Genomic DNA, 18,718 nt, shown 5'->3' with positions numbered 1-18,718 from the left:
AGATTAACCACAAAGCCCCCCCAAGTTCAGACAGGAGTTATCGATGTATCTAATGATGTTGACGGAGGCGGTGAGAACTACTGCTCGTTCATCTTCGGCCATTTTCTTTTATTTCATCCGTTTGTTTTTATTTAAAGGCCTTATTGGTCCAGAAGAGAGAAGGCAGGAAAGACTTCTTCGTTGAAACGTTTCTCATATCAGAGTACATGTTCACGTTCCAAACCGCAAACCAGAAGAAGCCACTTCCTGTCTGTCTCTCTCTTTGCTCCAGTTTGTCGAAGCAGAAGAAAAACACACACACAGACACACACTCGGGGGTTAGAGAAAGGGGGCGATGGGGACGATGCTGGGTCCCGTCAGCTGGTTGTACCTAACTTAACACTTTTCTTTCTTTCTATCACGATGACACACTGTCGTTTTATTATTTCTTTCAGTTTTTAATACGTCAGATTTTTTCTTTAAAAGTTGATCATTGTATTAAGGTGCTGGGTATTGGATTCTAATTATTATTCTGGCTGTTGCTGTTATATTATCTCTTTCAGGGTTGATTTTATTTTACATTATTTCGTTTTACATTGCTGTAATTTACATTGATTTTAAATGTGTTTTGAGCAAACTGTAACTGTAGTGGTGGGTTTGGGGTTGGGAGGGGTGATCAACTCCTGAAAAATGTATTATTTGTTTGTTTTTTTTGTGCAAAGACAAAATGATGAAAAATTACAATGATAGTAATAAAAACAATGATATAATGATAGTCTGCCTCTGAAATCCATTATATTGACAACAAGAGAAATGTGTAAAGTCAGATGATCTCCTCTCTGGTCTTGTATTTCTGCTCTCAGCAGCTCTGGGTCCCTTTAGTAGCTGTTGCACAGCTGTCAGTGAAATATGGACATTGAAGTGTGTTGAGGAGTACCACTGCATGTGTGGAAAAAGTAGTATAAAGCTTTTTGTGGCTGCATGTAGTCTGATAAATTACCTCCATTGATGGTGGTTGTGTTGCATTGTGGGTAATGTAGGTACCATGTTTTGAAGAGGTTCACTGGTCTGGTATCGCACTCCTTTAACACTGTGGGACTCATTATGGACAGTTTACAAACAAATGATGTATCACCTTTTTTATTCCATGCATTCTTCTTCCTTTTTTAAAACTACATTACCCGAAATGCAACTCAGCCACTGAGTGACATCGATGGAGTCAGTTTATCTGATTCAAGACTATTTTGTATCAGGATTCCAAAGGGTGCATACATGACAGTCGGGTTTCAGATTCAGCAATAAAATGAAAATGAAAACTTGCTGCTAGTTCCACTCTTTGGTATGTGTGAGACACATGTTGGTGCTCCACGTCAGCAGAAGGGGGCGCTGTGAGAGAAAAATCATTTAACTGACAGCTTCCTGTGCAGATGTGTACAGCTGAAACTGGAAATGACAACTGGATCACTTTTATTGTGGATATAGAGGTTGCTGCACGAGTTAAAGTTATACATGTAGAATGTTTGTTTTTTTATATTTTCATGCCACCCACTGTGTAGGACAATCTTCAGTTATTCTGAATATAGTGAGTGTCAGCATTAATCATGGCTGTACTCACTTATAGAGGGCCAGCAGATCAAAAACTTTGTTATCAAACAAAAGGCTCCTGCATTTTGGATCACTCATTCTCTCAAATTTTGTAATTTACCTGATGAATATCTGAGGACTTAAACGCATCACCACCTACTGTTGCCTTTACTTTGTGTATACACATATACCAAATCAACACCAGCGTGCTCTCTGTGCGCTTGTTCTTTAGGTCTTTAAACAGTATTCATCTTGGAAGAGGGGGGCACACCTTGATTTTTACTGGATAAGGGTCGCAAATTCCCAAACAAATTTGCAGTTAGTCTAATTACTGGGAGTAACTGGGATGTTTTGGGGCCCCCAGGGGTCAGAGGCCACAGGCTTTGTTGGTACTCAAACCTTGTGAACAATCAAATCTTCATGATAAATCTGTAAATGTACTGAAGACGGGATCCTTCAAGTGGACTTAACTGGAGTAGGCTCTACTGGATCAGTCTCTTTCCTGGCATAGTTTGTTTTTAAATGTCTTCGATTTGATTGGTTATTGGTTGTGTTTATTCTCACTGTAGACCGGCTTCCTCTAATTCGCTCATTGGTCGCAGCCCTGCTCAGGAATGTGGGAGCTGCAGGTGGCCCAAGCTGATGGGAGTCAACAGATGGTGTTATGATAAGACTTGGCTTTTGGGAACTGATGATATGCACATGAAGCTCATACCCAACAGTTGTAGGTGTAAATAAGGTTAATAGTTAAGATTTTTTTGTGTGTTCTATTACAGAACAGGTCATTGTCAATGTTAAGGATAAAATGAAGGACAAACACTACAATTTGGTCATTTCTTTATTCTAAAAAAAACATTTCTCAAACACAAACAGTTCAGTTTCCACAATGTAAACAACTTCTCACATACAGTAACACACAAGCAGTTTTTTGGAGGAAGGAACAAATGTAAGAAAAGGAGTCCAAGCAAAGTCAAAAGGCAAGCCACTTTAAAGCCAAACATAGTGATGGGCCGCTTTCATTCCTGCTCAGTGCCTAAAAGGCCTCTGCTAACAAAACTAAGTGATGTGACATGTATGTAGTGAAGAAGCACTGGACACAGTTTGAGGAAAGGTTTATACATAACGTGTGATCCCAGATCTGCTTGAAAAGGCATCGGTACACAGGAAACTAGACTATGAAGAGGGGGAGATTCAGCAGGGGACCGGCAGATGAAGTTCAAAAGAAAACTACAGAGCAGGAGATCATTCAGTCGTACATTTGTTCTTGAGGTCGCCTGATATCCTTGAACACGAGCTAGAGGAACATTACAGACATGACGCAGCATTTCCTGACAGTTTGAGGGGCTAAACAAAACCTTTCAGACACCCTTTGACCTCTCACAGCTCTGAACTACCAGACAGAAAGCTGCCTTTACCAGACTTGGAGTGCTTCACACAGGTGTCATCACGTCTTTATAAATTCACTTTTGTAATTCGGACATTAACAAAACACTGAACTGAATCACCTCAACATTTTGGTAAATAGACTTATTCAGGTTTTCTTCCACTCATGTCTGTACCGTCAATATGAAGCTAACTGCAGCTAACGACTACAGGGAACAGGGAAACAAGCTTTTTCTCATTTCTTTTTCAGTGTCTGTAGGAGGTCAGGAAAGGTCATCCGTTTCCTTCAGATCAGCCCTCTACACACACTCTCTAAAGAGCCTAATGTTTCGTGTTCGCGGGTGAAAATATAATGGACAGTAAGCAGTGGGACCTCAACACTGAGCCAGTGAGAAACAAACTGTGGCAAACATCTTCAGTCACTTGTGTTAAAGGCTCTTTTTCTCCTTAGTGCTCAGTCAGTCATCATCATAAGAATAAAGTATGCACTATCTAAACTACTTACAATAGCTAGTTGCCGACCTAGGGCTCACTTTAAAAGTCTAGTCAAAACAAAAAAAGGAAAACATCACTCCAGTTAATACTAGTAATACATGGCTATGACAGAAGAGTGAGAGGAGGGACCCTCTACTACTTCTTTTTCCATTTTTGAACCAACAATACACTCACAGCCTGATTTCTTTGCAAAAGTACCTTTTTAACTCCTCTGAGGGTCAAATTTTAAAGCAGAGCTCAACAGGAAAAGGCAAGTTTCTCCACATCCTCTCCAGAATGATTTTATCATCTACACAACCTCTCAGGTTTGGCTCAGATGTGAGAAACTCTTCCTCCATCTTTCCTTTCCCTCATTTACTCATCGTTTCATTTTCCTGAAGGTTGTTTGGATGACTTGATACCTGCCCAGTGGAACCTACACTAGAGATATATATATAGTTTGTGTGTGTGTGTGTTAGTGTGTGTGTTCAGCAACACTCCTCCTCTTTCCAGATGTTCAGCAGTTGCCATGGAAACAGGCAGGTGGTTTAGCTGTGTGGTCATGGCTTTCTTCGACAGCTTGACGATCCAGTGTCTCTTTTTTGTTTTCTCTGGGGAGGTGTGTGCAGATAGTGTTTGTTTTAAGTTCCTAGCTTGTTTGTAGTGTGGGTGTGTGTGTTTATGCTAGAGAACGCTGGTCTGGAGGTAGGTGTTTGTTAGTACAGTAAAGGGCCTTACAAAGTGGACCTGTGGGGGGTCCCCTCACACTCTTCCTGCCACATTTTAAGAGCTGTGATGTCACCTGATGGACCTGAGTGTCATGTGATGTGTGATGGTCCCGGGAACGATTGGGCGATGGAGTCTGCATGCTAATTTGCAGATGTGTGTGTGTGTGTTTGCGTGTTTCTATTCCTATTATCTGTGTGAGTGTGTGAGTGTGTGTGTGTGTGTGTTTGTATATCAGTGCGAATTGGGCTGCTCCACTTTGAGCCCGACCAGCGACGGAGGCATCTGCCCTGCAGCGGAGGAATTGGGAGGTGAAGCCCTGAGGTTGGAGCTCCCGGTGGAGGAGGAGGAGGTGGTCACAGCGGGCCGGATGAGTGGAGGCGGAGGGTGGTTGTGGGGCGCTCGGTTCTGGAGCGGGCGCGTCTGCAGCGGTGGAGGCTGGCGGAGGAGGCTGGGTGGAGCTGAGGGAGGGGCGGGGCGCAGCAGCGGAGGGGGCTGCGAGAGGTTGGAGGGAGTCTGGGTGGAGGAGGGGGGAGAGGAGCCACCGGCGGCATCTGAGGGAGAGTCTTCCATTTTGACCTGAGGGGGGGGAGGAGGATGAAGATGAGGTGTGATAGGAAGACAGGTGGAGAAGAGAGAGATGGAGAGACACATCATATTAGCTGCATGATGAAGAGGAGGCGCAGCAAACTACACCAGAGAAAACCACCTGCTCCTTCTCTTCAACACTCAGGAGCTCTGATGCACCACAGTCACCATTAGATCCAATATGTCTTTTCTTATTTAAGTTAGCTTAGCATCAAGACTGGACAGAGCCCCTGTTTTCCTCTGCTTCACACCTGTCGACACATCTAAAGCTCACTAATCAACACGCTGGTGCTTGTTTAATTGATACACAAAAAATACAAAATACACGTATAACAATTTCTTCACAAACAAATTCATTTCTGTTCAGTTTCCGTTTCCAGATGTGGCAGGCGAGCACGATGGCACCAAACCTGACACAATCACTGTGCAGGGTAAAGAGGTTAAAGCATGTAACTCCCTGTAATCCGATAACTTGTTTCTGTTTGAGTACAGATTAAGCAAACAGGATACAACTTGTTTATTTGAGCTTCAGACATGTTTGTGGTTGTAGCTTTCAACCTATGACACAGGCAGGCTCTTTTCCCCCGCCTCATGTCTTTATGCTCCAAAATGTTGAACTATCCCTTCATTATAAAATTCAAGCTTTCCAGAAGTGTTTTGAGATAATAGAGATTTGAATTTTGGAAAATATAATGGCAAGTTGTGTGTATTGTTGCATTTATGGTCATTTATATTTTTCTCATCAACCTTTTTAATCCATTAGGGGAAATATTCTGTAAAAACTAACATGGTATATTGTTTCATTGGGTTGAGGTCCTTCCTTGATTGAACTGTTATGTATGTTGCTTCTCAATGTAAAGAAAAATGGTGTGTATCCTCACCTCGTCCTCCTCAGCCGCTCCATCTGTAGCCGCTGCCATCTCCTCGCCGCTCCTCCTCATGTCTCTCTGGTCTCGGTTGGTGGCCACCTGCTCGGCCGCCCACTCCCTCAGCACCTCGTCCAGGTTGAACCTGCGTCGGTAGCTCACGAAGAACGAACTCACCTGGGCGGACAGGCAGAGACAGAGTCAGAAAAAGAAATAGCCAAAGAGTTTGTGCTGCGCTCAAGGACACAGGCAGTGACTGGAGGTCAGGAGACAAATGAAAGGAGGGATAATGGAGATTATAGTTATTCTATAAAGAGAAATGCGCATCTAGACAGAGGGATGAGGAGGGAAATGGAAAGGAGATGAAAAGCTGATAGGCAGCTCACAGAAAGTAAACGGCTGGATGGATGGAGGGTTACAGAGAGGTGATATTCACAAGATTTTTCCCCCAGTTTAACCCTTGAGAGAGAGGATGCTCACCTGAGCTGGTGTCTTGGTCCCGATCACCTCTGCGATGGCTGCAAAGTCCTTACCATAGCGACGGATAGCTGGTCAAGAGACGGAAGAAAAAACGTAAGGTTAATGCTGCGTCTATATACATCACTCACAACCAATTTGTTGCCATCACAAGGCTACAAAAACACTCTGCTTTCTTTCACCCTGTCAGAGAAATGTGGCGGTGCGTGTGTGAGAGGAGAGAGTTAGAGTGAGTGTAGCGTGAGCGGGTTTGTTGATGCGTGCGGCAGCTGACCTTCATCTGAGGTCGGCCGCCTGAGTGCACCTGCTCTTTTCCAGGCCTGTCCCGCTTCACACTCGTATGACTACACATATTCTTGTCTTTCAGCTTCTGATTTCTCCTGTCCTGTTTGCACTACGCAGCTGCAGCTGATGGGGGCTTTACTCAAAGGCACACTGACTGACTGCAGCTGCGTCGCAAACACTGCACTTGTCTTTCTGACTTTAGCTGCAATTTATGGATTAGAACTGCAGGGATTGAAGTCCTGTGTTCCTTTCGATATTTACTATCTAGGATCGAGGCCTAAATAAACTCCAATTATGCGCTTGTCGGATCATCTAACAGCACCTGAACTTTCCTCACAATCTTGAGGGGGTTGGTCAGATCATTTTTGTAACGGTCGAATGCAACCACCCTGAATGCCTTTGAGGATTTTTTCAGGCTGAGATCAGGGAAGTGGTATGATGATTTTTTTTCATCAAGATCCATGCATTATTCCCTGAGGAATTTACAGAAACACCCTCCTTTGCAGTGTTAAAGAAAGTGAGAAAAAAATCCTGGATCCGTCCCTTTATCCAGATCTGCACTAAAAGTTAATGGGTTCTATTCTGGGCCGAGCCCCATCCTCCATCCTAGCTTGGTGGAAATCTGTTCAGTAGATTGTGTGTAATCCTGCTGACAAACCAACCAACAAACAAACGGACAGGATTGAAAACAGAACCTTGTTAGAGGTAATAATTACCATCTTACTTCTATTTGAGTAAACAATGTTTGTACTTTTGCCACCTCCGTTTTTTTTATATATAGCAAAGCTTCCCTACATTAATACAACCTAAGCAGGGAGGGACTTATAATAATAATAATATTATTGAGTAATATTTCTCCTGCACAGCATGTGTCAGTGCTGTGCTTTGCAGTACTGACTGACACAGGCAGTTTCAGTGGATAATATGAATATGAATATGAATATGTCTGACTTCTGCCTGTGAATGTGAGGTGGGAAGAGGTGAGCCAGCAGCACGAGGTGACTCTGCAGCCTTTACTCACCCTGCACAGCCAGGAGCTGCTCCTCTGTGGTCCAACGGGAGTTCATCTTAGGGGCAGGCTGAGAGAGAGAGAGAGAGAGAGAGAGAGAGAGAGAGAGAGAGGTGGTAAGGAAGAAGAAGAGAGAGGGATGAAAATGGCTGCATGAGAGCAAAGAGCAGATTAAGACTAATCTCAGTCCCACATGGGGGTGAAATAATATCTGGAGGGAGTTGGGGAAGGGCAGAGGGAAGAAATGAAAGAGGAGGGGGTAAAAACTGAAGAAAGATCTGAGATGAGTACAGGCAGAAAACACAAATCAAAGAAGGGATAGATGAACTATGTAAAAGGGGGGAAAATGTAGCAAGAAAGGAAAAGACTTACGTCAGCAGGTTTGAACGTGTCGACTCCTTCATTTAAGCTCTGTTTCATAATACTGTTGTTCTGTTTAATCGACTGAACCTGAGAGGAAAAGTGGAGGGAGGAAGAGGAAGAGAGTACGGCGTTTATTTTTTGGCTTGTTGCACTGATGCCATCAACCAAAAATTAATACAGACAAGAAGCAATTTCTGTGACTTTAACTGTGCAGTTAGCACCCAGTCTTGCTTTTCTACTCGAGTCGGAAGTTGAAGTTTAAACTTCTGAAATTTGAAATTCATTTTTTTTCCACCAGATGTTCGCACTCTGTGTGAAAATCTGGGGGTGAGCTCAACATCTGTGAGCATTTTCTATTGTTGGAACCTGCTTGTAAAATGTTCATACTGTAAAAAACAAAGCAGCCCCTCACTGAGACCGAATTCATTACAGTTGTCACATAAAATGGCCATTTATTTATTGTGTGAAATAGTCACCTTTACTAACAACTATAGTTTAAGACACATTAAAATCCTGTTGATGATCCTTGAAATACCTCTAAAAGTACATTGGTACCTGTCTCTTGAGTGACACCAGCTGTGTGTCCAGCTGCCGTACAGTGAGAACCCCGGCATCGTGGGAGGCTGACACGGACGTGATGTCTGACTGCTCCAGGTACATGCCTTTGGGTGGCCTGCGGCGGGCTCTGAGCGGGTGGTGGCGGTACTGAGCCCCGATGCTCTCCTTCTTCACCGGCCCAGAGCGGCTGGGGGTGGCTTTGTCAGAGGTGGCGTTGTTGGGGTTCTGTTTCACTGCCTGTGAGGACGAAGAAATCACACAAATATTAGACACTTTAGATTCTATCAGTGATACATTTCACAACAACAGCGACTCAAGGAGGCAGCATTTCATTTATGTATAATAAATGAAGTAGAAATTGAAGGATACAGAAGGCATCAATTTGGCTAGGCTGATGTCTTCAGGCCAGTCATGACTAATTAAACACAAAAACTAGTTTACATAAACACTCACTCTCTCTGTCAGTCAAACAACAACTATTAAGTTTTGTATCACTCACCTCTTTTTTGGCATCAATCTCAAAGTCACTGTCACTGCCGGGGTCACCTTCCTCCAAATCATCATTACTACAAGAGAAAGAAAGTTCGTCCGTGATCCCAAGACAATTGTCTATTCCTAAAATGCTGCAGAATGTCAACTGAAAAAGACAAGAAATAATATCAAAGTATCTCATTCATATTCATGAGATTCTTGTTCCCCACGATGATATGATGCTTATCGAGTGTCATTTAACAAAGGAGTTTTGTAAATGTCAGATCTCAAATGAATCGTTTAATGTGTCCTTCCTCCAATATTCTTTTTTTCTCCCCTCCACTCACGCCCAGTTTTCCCTGGGGATCAGGAGAGTTTCATGGCATCTGATACCTGTCGTCCTTCTCTCTCTTGCTGACCAGCCTCCTGGCCTGCCGGTCCATGACAGAAGTCCTGGTCCTGGTCTTCTTCCAGCTGTAGTAGTACTTCACCAGGCTGGAGATCAGCTTGTCTGGAAGCTATGCACAAACGGAGATCAATAAATTGAGCATTAAATATTGAAAATTACACTCAGCTTTGTTCAACATATTTTGTTAAGAGTGCGTATGTGTAGTGCGTTTTTTCTTTTCAGTCTCTCACCATCTGCTGGATTCGGTGGAAGCTCTTGCCGTGGAAGCTGAAGGCCTGTTCGAACAGCACTTTATCCTCCACAGTCCACTCGTCTGGGAAGGGGGTGAAGTTGGCCAGGTCGGCCAGCGAGCGCTCGACATCGTGTTTGTGCCATAATAACATACCGAGAGCCTGAAGGAATAAAGGGGACGGGGACAGGGTCAGGCTTCCAGGGACGGTGACAAGTCAGAAGAAAGAAAAAGAGAAAGACTTCATTTTGGTCTGGCATACCTGCTCCATGTTGTATCCATGTTTCTCTTTAGCCATCAGGATGTACTCGTCCACTGGGAAAAGGAGAGTGAATGAATGAAAGAAATACAATGGAAAGGAAATACAAGATGAGGGAAAGAGATGATGGCAGAGATGGCAGGAGAGTGAAAGAGAAGCAGTGCACAGGACAAAAACAGAGAGAGTGAAAGGTTTAATTGGTATTCTTCAGCCAGCATATAGCCATTAAATTGAAGGTTATGTTATTAAGCCTGTGCCAGTGAATGTAGGGTAAGGCAGCTAGGTCTGTTTAAGTGTGTGTGTGTGTGTGTGTGTGTGTGTGTGTGTGTGTGTGTGTGTGTGTGTGGCTTACACATTGCATCAGAAAGCAGACTGTTGGGACACCACACCAACATGCTCCTCTGGTCCTTCTCATTGTAGCGGGTTGGACTGTCTGGTAATTAAAACAAACAGGGACATTTATCACACATTTAGCATTAAATTCACATATTGTTTGAGCTTTTAGATTTATTTGAATCCCTCTTTTACTTCTTCGCATCTTCATCATGCCTCCTCTCCTCCCTCCTCCCCAATTGTCTGTTTATCAAACCTCATATTAACCCTTACTTTCTTCCTCCCTAACCTTTGCAGCCTTTCTCCTGTCTACGCTCCATGTTTGGAGTCCTCTTCATTAGCAAGAAAAATGGGGAGGTGGTGGACTACAACGCCTGTGCACTGACAGTATAGGAAAGGTAGATTTGCCAGCTTCTCTCCTCCTCTGGTGAAATCTCATGGTTGTGAAACTACTTCATCTACGGTGATTCTCTTTCCAGTGTTCAGGCAGTTTACTACTACTCATAAAATCTAACAGGGCATTTCACTGAGCCAGATTTCATGATCTTTAAACCTTTTTTTCCCTTATGAAAGTATTCAAACAAAATAGGCTTGCAAATTAGCTTTAAAGCAGCTACAAGGAAGTTATTTTTTGTTGATTATGGTGGCCCCTGTGGACAAAATCCTGTTGTGAAGATCTTGACCTAGCATGTGCATTTATTATGGAAGCAAGTGAAAGAATGATACAACATATTTTAATACTATTCTTCTTTTTTACACCATTTGCAGGATGCATAGTAATGAGGTACTGAACTCTGAAACAGTCCCGTTCATAAACCTAGCTTAGCCTACATCTAGCTTACAGCTAAAGTTATCAACATTCTGTAGTAATGTTATAATTTCACAGGGAATCTGACCTGAGGACAAGGTAAAGAATAACTATATAGAAATAACAGCTGATGGTTATGTACATCATATAAAGGCATTAGCATTTAATTGAGATTGTTTCCTTGTAGTTTGTTTAATCTGATTAAACATAGCAACACACTGTTCTGACACATCACACAAAGGCCCCTTTGTATTATCTTAAGATGATATGAGAAATAAATTAAAGGGTTTGAATATTGTATAAATAACTCTTTTAATTTAATGCCCAAAGACTTGACACCAACCATAAAGAAGCCTTTCACTGCAAGATGTCACTAGTCATATTATGTAACACATTTTCTCACTTTTGACACTTCATTAAGGTGTTAACCTTAATAAGGTTCATTTAAAGTCTCTCAATATGCCACAGATGCATTCTTAGCAGTGTCCTTTATTCCACCAATAAACTGTTAACTATGATTTAGTACTTTAACAGGTAGGGTAAAACATCTGGAAGAAAAATGTTAATTATTTCGGTTTAGTTAAAACTGTCCGTCTCCTGGATTTTCACACAACACTGGTCATTTGACCTTCATTTCTAACGTCATCTGCATTCCTCTCCTTCCTCCGTTTCAATGTCGTCCACATCTCTCCTCACCTCTGTCTCCTTCTCGGCCCTGATTTCACCCCTCCCTCTCTCTATTCATCTCCCTTTCTGTTGAGCTTGCCTCTCTGCCAACTCACCTGGTTTGAACTCGGGGATCTGCGCCTGGTAGTCTCCTCCCACTCTGATCATACTGTCTGTGGAAAGAAAGAGGAACAGGACAAATATGAGTTTCTATTTCCCAAAAGGATGGGTAGAGCTGTACAGACTAGATGGACTGGATCATGAGAAGAGTTACATCCAGGTGACTTAACTTCATTTCTAATGAGAAAATCCTCTATCAGCTTGATCTTTTTCCAGCAGAGATGTTCAGACAATTTTTTTTAGCACCAATCCCCATCCAAATACTTGAATATGGTGTATCTGCAGACAGTTACAGCCTGATCTGATACTTATATTTACCAAAATGTTGATTAAATATGTAAAACAGTGTAATAACAGCTGAAACCTAATTAATCTACTTGCTCCAAATACTGGAGGTCCTGGTTCAAAAACATTACTTTTTTAAGCTTTAAGCAAATTATTAATGTAATATTTAAAAAAATTAAATAACTTCTGAAAGTAATCTGAATCAATCCACTAGAGAGAACAGCTATCACTCAGTTGGTGTTGTTGGATCTGCACAAACAGCCAGCCAACTTGTATTTGTGTAGTGGTGTTACAGAGTGGGGTTTCTTTCCATCTTCAGACAAGTTTAATTTTGGCCTGTCATCAAGGTACTCGTGGAGTTAACGTTAACTGGCAACAGCTGATATGACCTGCAGCCGCCGCAGCTGTTTGTCATTTTTTAAAGGGTAACTCCACCAGTTTTACACATTAAAGTATGTATACTACTGCATATGTGAAAAAGTAGGATAAAGCTTTTTATGGCTCCAGAGGAAGCTGCATGTAATCTGATCAATTGCCTCAAGTGATGTCACTCAGTGACTCACTTGCATTATGGGCAATATATGTAGCAGGATTTTGAAAAGAATGAAGAAAGCATGGAATGAAAAGGCAATATGACTGGTTCTGCTGTCTGAGTTCAACAGTAATATAGGAGGGCAATGCTACATCAGTGGACTGCTTCTCAAAACCTGGTGCCTACATTACCCACAGTGCAACTTAGCCACTGAGTGACAACAATGGAGGATATTCATCAGATTACATGCAGCTTCATCTGGAGCCACAAAAGGGTTTTGAGGCTTTTTTCCATATATGCAGCACATGTCAAGACCTGTAAACACTCTTTAATGTTTAAAATTGGTGGAGTTACCCTTTAACTAGAGAGAGTGACAGTGTCCACCACCGCTACGTAAAAGTTTTGTACAAACACTGCCCTGTGCTAATGATAATTATTGAATCTGTGTTTTTTGCTAACCTCTCTGTCAGTTTCTTGTCAAAGAAAAATATTACAACACAGGCAGATAATGGCATACGGTTGTTCAATGGTTAACATGGCCCAAAACCCTGTAACAAGTCTGAATGTTTTCTACTGTCAGCATGGACAACAAGTTCTCAGAAACAGAGCTCTGGCTTTCAAAGGTGCAACAAAATTTAACAACCAGGTTCTTACACATCAGAACTGGATCTTGACTGATTGGGCTGTTTGTATCTACTTTTTCCAACTTGAAAGAAAAATGATGCATGTTTCCTTTTTTCCCCCCACTACTGATCAATAAATGAATCACCTGCAAAGCTCAATGAGGCAGATTCTGACACCTTATTTCACTATCAGTGTAGTTACTAGTCGATGGTTTAAACAATCGCCTTGATCATTAAATACATTGTCATAACTTTGTCAAGTAGTGCCACTGCTTGTTTTTCATAAAACTTTATAATAGGCATTACTGACTGCTTCAGTCTTCACTTGTTCCATTTACTTAGTCACAGTATATAATGTGTATCTTCTAATAACACAACCATTCAAATTCAACAGTCATAGCATATATCATGATACATATCTTATGATTTTTATCCTGATAACATTTTCAGCATATCCCCATCACTGAGTGACAGATATTCATACAGACACAGATAGCGGGAAGAGAGAGCGAAGAGCAACAGTGGAATAATGGCAGACATTAAGTAATTAGTGCTGTGGCAAAGAGCGGGGAAGGCAATGAGTGAAGAGAGAAGCAGACCATGAGGAGGAAGAGACATATTACTGTTTCCTCAGGGACAGAGGACAGGAAGGGAGGAGACGGGGATGATAGAAACTGGAGTAAATGGCAGGAGAGAGGCAGGAAGGGGATAAAGAAGAAAGAAAATTGGATGGAAGGAAAGAAGGGGAATGAAAGGAGGCAAAAATAAAAGATGGATGAAAAAGATAGAGAGGTGACTGGAAAGACTAAAAAGGGATGAGGGAGGTGGAAGCGAGGACGGAAGCAGTGGTTGCAGTAATGTTAGGAATGGTGGCTTGTGATGTTAAATCTCAGAACTAAATTAACTGGGGAAATCTGGGTAGTTAAGTGCCTTCTCAGCCTTTTAAGTTAAACTGTTGCGTTTGATCTCATGATATAGCTCAGTCCATGTGCCTGGTGAGATAACAGCTAAAAAATGAAGATCAACAGCAAGTCAGTGGGTGAAGGAGAGAGAATGGAGGAAGGAAAGATGTATGTGGGCAGAGGATAACGAGGATGGAAGAGTGTGGGAAGGGGGTGGAGGAGGGAAGGAGGAGATGACAGAGGAGAGTAAGTGCACAAGGGACTGAAGAAGCACTGCAGCAATGCAATGAATGCAACCAGAACAGCTGGCAAGATGTACTGTGTGGCTACTGCAAGAACCCTTCACGCATGCTTCATGTTAGAAGTGCAAACCCAGACAGTAAGTGGATAGATCAACCTCTGACTTAGTAGGGAATTAAATTCAGATGAAGTCAGTAGATAATATGTCAGTTAAGTGTGTGTGTGTGTGTGTCTGTGTGTGTCTGTGTGTCTACCATGGGCATGCTCTTCATCGCTGCTCTCCTCTTCAGAGTGCGGTTGGCTGTTGCCGTTGGTTACGGTCTTGGCTCTGCTCCTGGACAGGACCCCGGCCCCCGAGCGCTCCATCACTGAGGGCATGGCTGCAACAAGCACAGAGACCCTAAAAATACAATTTCACCACTGAAACACAACCATTCATCAGCAACACTCACTTTCTGTCTGAAGTATGATTCAGTCTCCAATAAAACTTTCATCTTTTTCCCTATTAGCAAGATGGCTGCAATTTGCTTTCACTTGAAACCCTATAAAACCTTATCCACTCTTGTAAAGTAGAAAGGCACCATATGCTGCCACCTTTGAAGCACTCTTCTGTCTTTCTTTGAGCTGAATTTAACACTGGTTTACTGCATGAGAACTTCTTCACACTCTCATATCGCTCCACGACCCCCATTATCACTCAGTAGCTCACAGTGACAGCTAATAACTTGGTATCTCTCTAATCAAAATAATCTATAATACGCTTTCATCAGTTCAGTGGGATGTACGGGAATGAAGATGCCATAACATGGCCTCTATTTGTTGGCTAACATTTTATTAATTGCAAGCTTCAGGCTCAAGATAAAGTTATGATCTTCTTCCGCCAAGTATTGACCTCAAAAGCACCTCTGCACAAGATACAATCCACAGCCGTTTCTTCATCTTGTTCATCACAAGACCCAAACAGATTAACTGAAGTCTTCCATTTTAACTCAGGCTAATTAAGGACATGCTCCTGTCATGGGGGCAACACACATAAACACACTAGAGGGCTATTTACCGTCTCAGACCACTGTCTAAGAAGCCCTAGAGCTCAAACAACTATGTATTCATAAATTAATAACCATTTCTAAAAAATATTTTAGATTTTTTTCTCTCCCAATACTGATTATGATACCTCAATGTGGAAAAGGTGACTGAAAGAAAATCTGCAACAATTTTGATAACAGATTCATCATTTAAGCAATTCTTAAATTAAAGATGTCTCCCCAAAAAACTCTACTTCAAGCCTGTCAGATGTGAACATTTGCTTTGTTTACTTAAATATGAAACTGAATATATTTTTTGACTATTTGTAGGACAAAACAAGTTGAAAATGGTAACTTGGGCTAACTTGGATAGACATTTTTAACTTTTTCACCATTTTGTAGACCAATAGATTCATTGAAAATTTCATCATCATTAGATTAGTCCATGATAAAAATAAATATTAGTTGCAGCTTTTAAAGGAAAAGGTCACCTAAAAATAAAAATTCAGCCATTATCTTCTCTTCCTCATGCAGATTGAAAGTCGGGTGAAGGTTCGTAGTCCAAAAAACATTTCTGGAGCTTCACAGCAAAACAGTGTTGCAGCGCCGCAGTAGCTGGGGATTTGTTTTAAAACTAAAACCCTGATTTCTGGAGGCTGCTGCTGATACCAATATTGAAGAAAAAAAAAAATCAGTATCGATATATCAGCTGATATTCACACATTTTTTGCAACGATCCCTCAAATGTGGTTCTCAAACTCTTGTGATATTTTACAACTTAACAATAAACTTTATTGTCTAAAGTAACACCAGTGCACTGAAACTGTAGACTTACTGGGGATTCAATAATTATTAATTATCCCAAGCATCTTTTTCTGCATCATATTCTCTGAACAAAAAGTATTCATATTGAGCAACATATACGCCGATACTGATACATATGTGATAGGCCAATACCGGCCACCTGATATATTGGTCTGGCTCTATTTAAAACACTGAGGAAATAATAATCCAAGTCTCCTAAAGCCCCGATGATAAATTGATTTGAAAGGATGCCGTTTTGCTGTGAAGCTCCAGATATATTTTGCGGACTACGAAACTTCACCTGCCTTCCTATCAGAATGAGGGTGTAGTCAGTTTTATTTATTTATTTATTTTTTGCATGGGTGAACTGGTCCTTTAATATATAAAGGTGATGTTGCTTTACCTTGGCCTGACCTCATACGTTACTCTGTCTATGCATATTCAATGTCACTATAAAGATGTCCGAAGTCCTATTTTTAGCCTGACATCATTTCCAGCCTGCAGCATGAAAACCTATGCATCACAAAAATCAAATCACAGTCTCTGGGACACCATACAGAAACATTATATATATTTAAACACACATACGCCTCTTCATACAAGAAAAGGAAATCAATCACACCAGCACAACTAACAAGTGGCAGCATCTGAAAAACAACATGGGGGTGGGGGGGCGTGCCATGGATTACATGAGGGCCCTCCTGCATGAAGGGGGCTCTCATTTTAAGTATCATCCACAGTCAGAGCTATATCATTACGTGGCCATGCCTCTTCTTCCTCCTCTCCCTCTCCCTCTCTCTGTGAGTGTAGCACAAAAGCCTAGACGGTCAGCTCAGGACACAGCAGAAAGTAACCCAGCTAAAGCTCCCTGCTCTTACACAAACAGCGCGGTTACAAACGACAGGTGATCACAAACAAACACCGACATCCCCCACCGATCAGATCACAAACACCATTCATATGCGACGACTAAAAAAAACGCTTGCACTTGCTGGCTTTTCAGCATCGCATCAGCAACTTCATCTGCGGTGTCCTAACTTGAACTTACAGGCAGAACAAAGCAGGACGCGGAGTTATATGACTGACGTACATTAACTTATTCCCCCTCGTTCTCCAGATTTAACATCGGACAGATATGCTTCTGGAAAGGATCTCTACAAACCGAGAGATTATAGTCACGTCTACCAAACTCCGCTAGACAATACAAGTGTCTGAGGCTCTCTGGGGGTCTTTGTCTAACATCGCAGTGGCCCCCACAACTACAACAGCTGTTCCCTCTAACTTCACTGAAAGCTCGCATCATCCGAACACAAACATCTAACTAGTCTACATCGATGGATTCAAGTTTGGGAAATCGGTGAAGCTACATCAACAAAAAGCAGACGAAGATGTAGCTGTAATCCCGCCCCGGTTCACTTTCAGGGAGAGTTTTTAGGGGGTTGTGGTAGCCTCGGACACTGCTAGGTAGCCTCGATCTCTCGAAGACTGATCAACTGTTATGATCGATAAGAGCCAAAACTATCGTACACAACAGCTGCTGAGCTAACTCGACTTGTCAGAATCTATTCTTAGTAATACATATTGCTCAACCAGCCTTTTAATGCTTAGTAACTTACTTTCACAACCTCTCAGCACCACGAGGAACTTTATGCTTATGAACTTTAATATTTCAAAATAAAGATTATGTATTATGCTAAACAAAGCCAATCCACACAGTAGTAATAAGAATAAACACGGTTGATTGTAAGGTCAAGTACAGAAAAAGGGGTTTAATTTGATATATATTATAAATGTTGGTTCAACTCTCCTCCTCAATGCGTCATTTTTGACTCACACTGACAGACAACGTTGACAATAGTGGCCCTAAAGTGACTAACAATGTGCTCATGTGCGCAAGACTAAGTTAAGAGTGACCTTGTGGTAGGTTTTCTTTAATAGTACCATCATAGTGACTCCTTTTTAAGTATCATTTTATAATGTGGTAAACCTCCTATTTGTGTAAATCAACTATTTAGTTAATTATTAAACATCACAAAACATAAAGAGGTGTTGGACTCTCTCTTAATCCGAGCCACGCTTGCTAGCTAAATCGATATTTTCACAGCTTTTCCAAGCACTCATCTGTGTTGTGTGTCAGACTTTGAAGTCCTTTTGTTTTCCCCACGCTTGCCTTGCAGTTACTACTACTACTGACGCTACTGTCTGCTGCTTTCTGCCGCTGCCGCCGCTGCTGCTGGCACAAACTCGCTCTCTGGATGATTAAAACTCAAGTTGGCGGTCTCTTCCAGGACGCTAAGCTGCAAACGGTAGCAGTTTGAACGGTCGAAGTGATTTCTGGGAGGCTGAACAATAAAAAGCAGGCGACATTTCCCCCCTCACCAAACTGCAGCCTGAAGTCAAATCTAGTTGGGTCGTTGGGATGCTAACGCTAGCCAGTTAGCTTGCGGGCTAGTACCCTCGCGTTACATTAGTAACGTTAATAGTTGGAAGTCGAGATAACAGTCTCACTGTACCTGTGCTTCGTTCCTCTCCTGCTTTCCCGAACTCAAAACTTCTCTGCGCCTCTGTCCGCGGTGTATAGTCCTCTTCGGAGTGCTAAAAAGGCAATAATTTCACCTAAAACGGCTTAATTCTTGCCTAATTGATGAGCACAGTCAGTACAATGAAGTGAACTGCATGGAGAGATGGTAGCAGCCGTGAGTGTGTGCCGGGGAGCCGGA

General features: G+C 42.1%; 1 protein-coding gene across 2 annotated transcripts; it reads right to left on the bottom strand.

The window, feature by feature from the left end:
* Nucleotides 1–2,368: 2,368 nt before the first annotated feature.
* On the bottom strand, nt 2,369–18,718 carry rcor2 (REST corepressor 2). 2 transcript variants are annotated; one of them, XM_073474473.1, is made up of 14 exons: nt 18,512–18,718; nt 14,424–14,569; nt 11,584–11,640; nt 10,013–10,093; nt 9,664–9,716; nt 9,403–9,564; nt 9,157–9,281; nt 8,792–8,858; nt 8,290–8,529; nt 7,744–7,821; nt 7,384–7,441; nt 6,081–6,148; nt 5,616–5,777; nt 2,369–4,725 (listed from the first exon to the last, which is right to left on the bottom strand). In XM_073474473.1, exons 2-14 carry the CDS (start codon nt 14,545–14,547, stop codon nt 4,381–4,383), a joined length of 1,620 nt encoding a protein of 539 aa, XP_073330574.1. In that variant the 5' UTR covers nt 14,548–14,569; nt 18,512–18,718; the 3' UTR covers nt 2,369–4,380. The 2 variants fall into 2 exon arrangements, with proteins under 2 accessions (XP_073330574.1, XP_073330572.1); XM_073474471.1 differs by having other exon boundaries at nt 14,424–14,549.

The sequence above is a fragment of the Pagrus major genome, chromosome 10 (assembly GCF_040436345.1).
Source record: "Pagrus major chromosome 10, Pma_NU_1.0".
NCBI classification, from domain to species: Eukaryota; Metazoa; Chordata; class Actinopteri; order Spariformes; family Sparidae; genus Pagrus; species Pagrus major.
This window is presented reverse-complemented; position numbering and strand designations above follow the sequence as displayed.

Coding starts and splice junctions, on each gene's coding strand:
- rcor2 (XM_073474473.1), bottom strand. CDS start 14,547: ATGCCCTCAGTGATGGAGCGCTCGGGGGCCGGGGTCCTGTCCAGGAGC. Junction 7,442..7,743: donor ACACGTTCAAACCTGCTGAC/GTAAGTCTTTTC, acceptor TCTCTCTCTCAG/CCTGCCCCTAAGATGAACTC. Junction 5,778..6,080: donor GGACCAAGACACCAGCTCAG/GTGAGCATCCTC, acceptor CTGTCCGCCCAG/GTGAGTTCGTTCTTCGTGAG.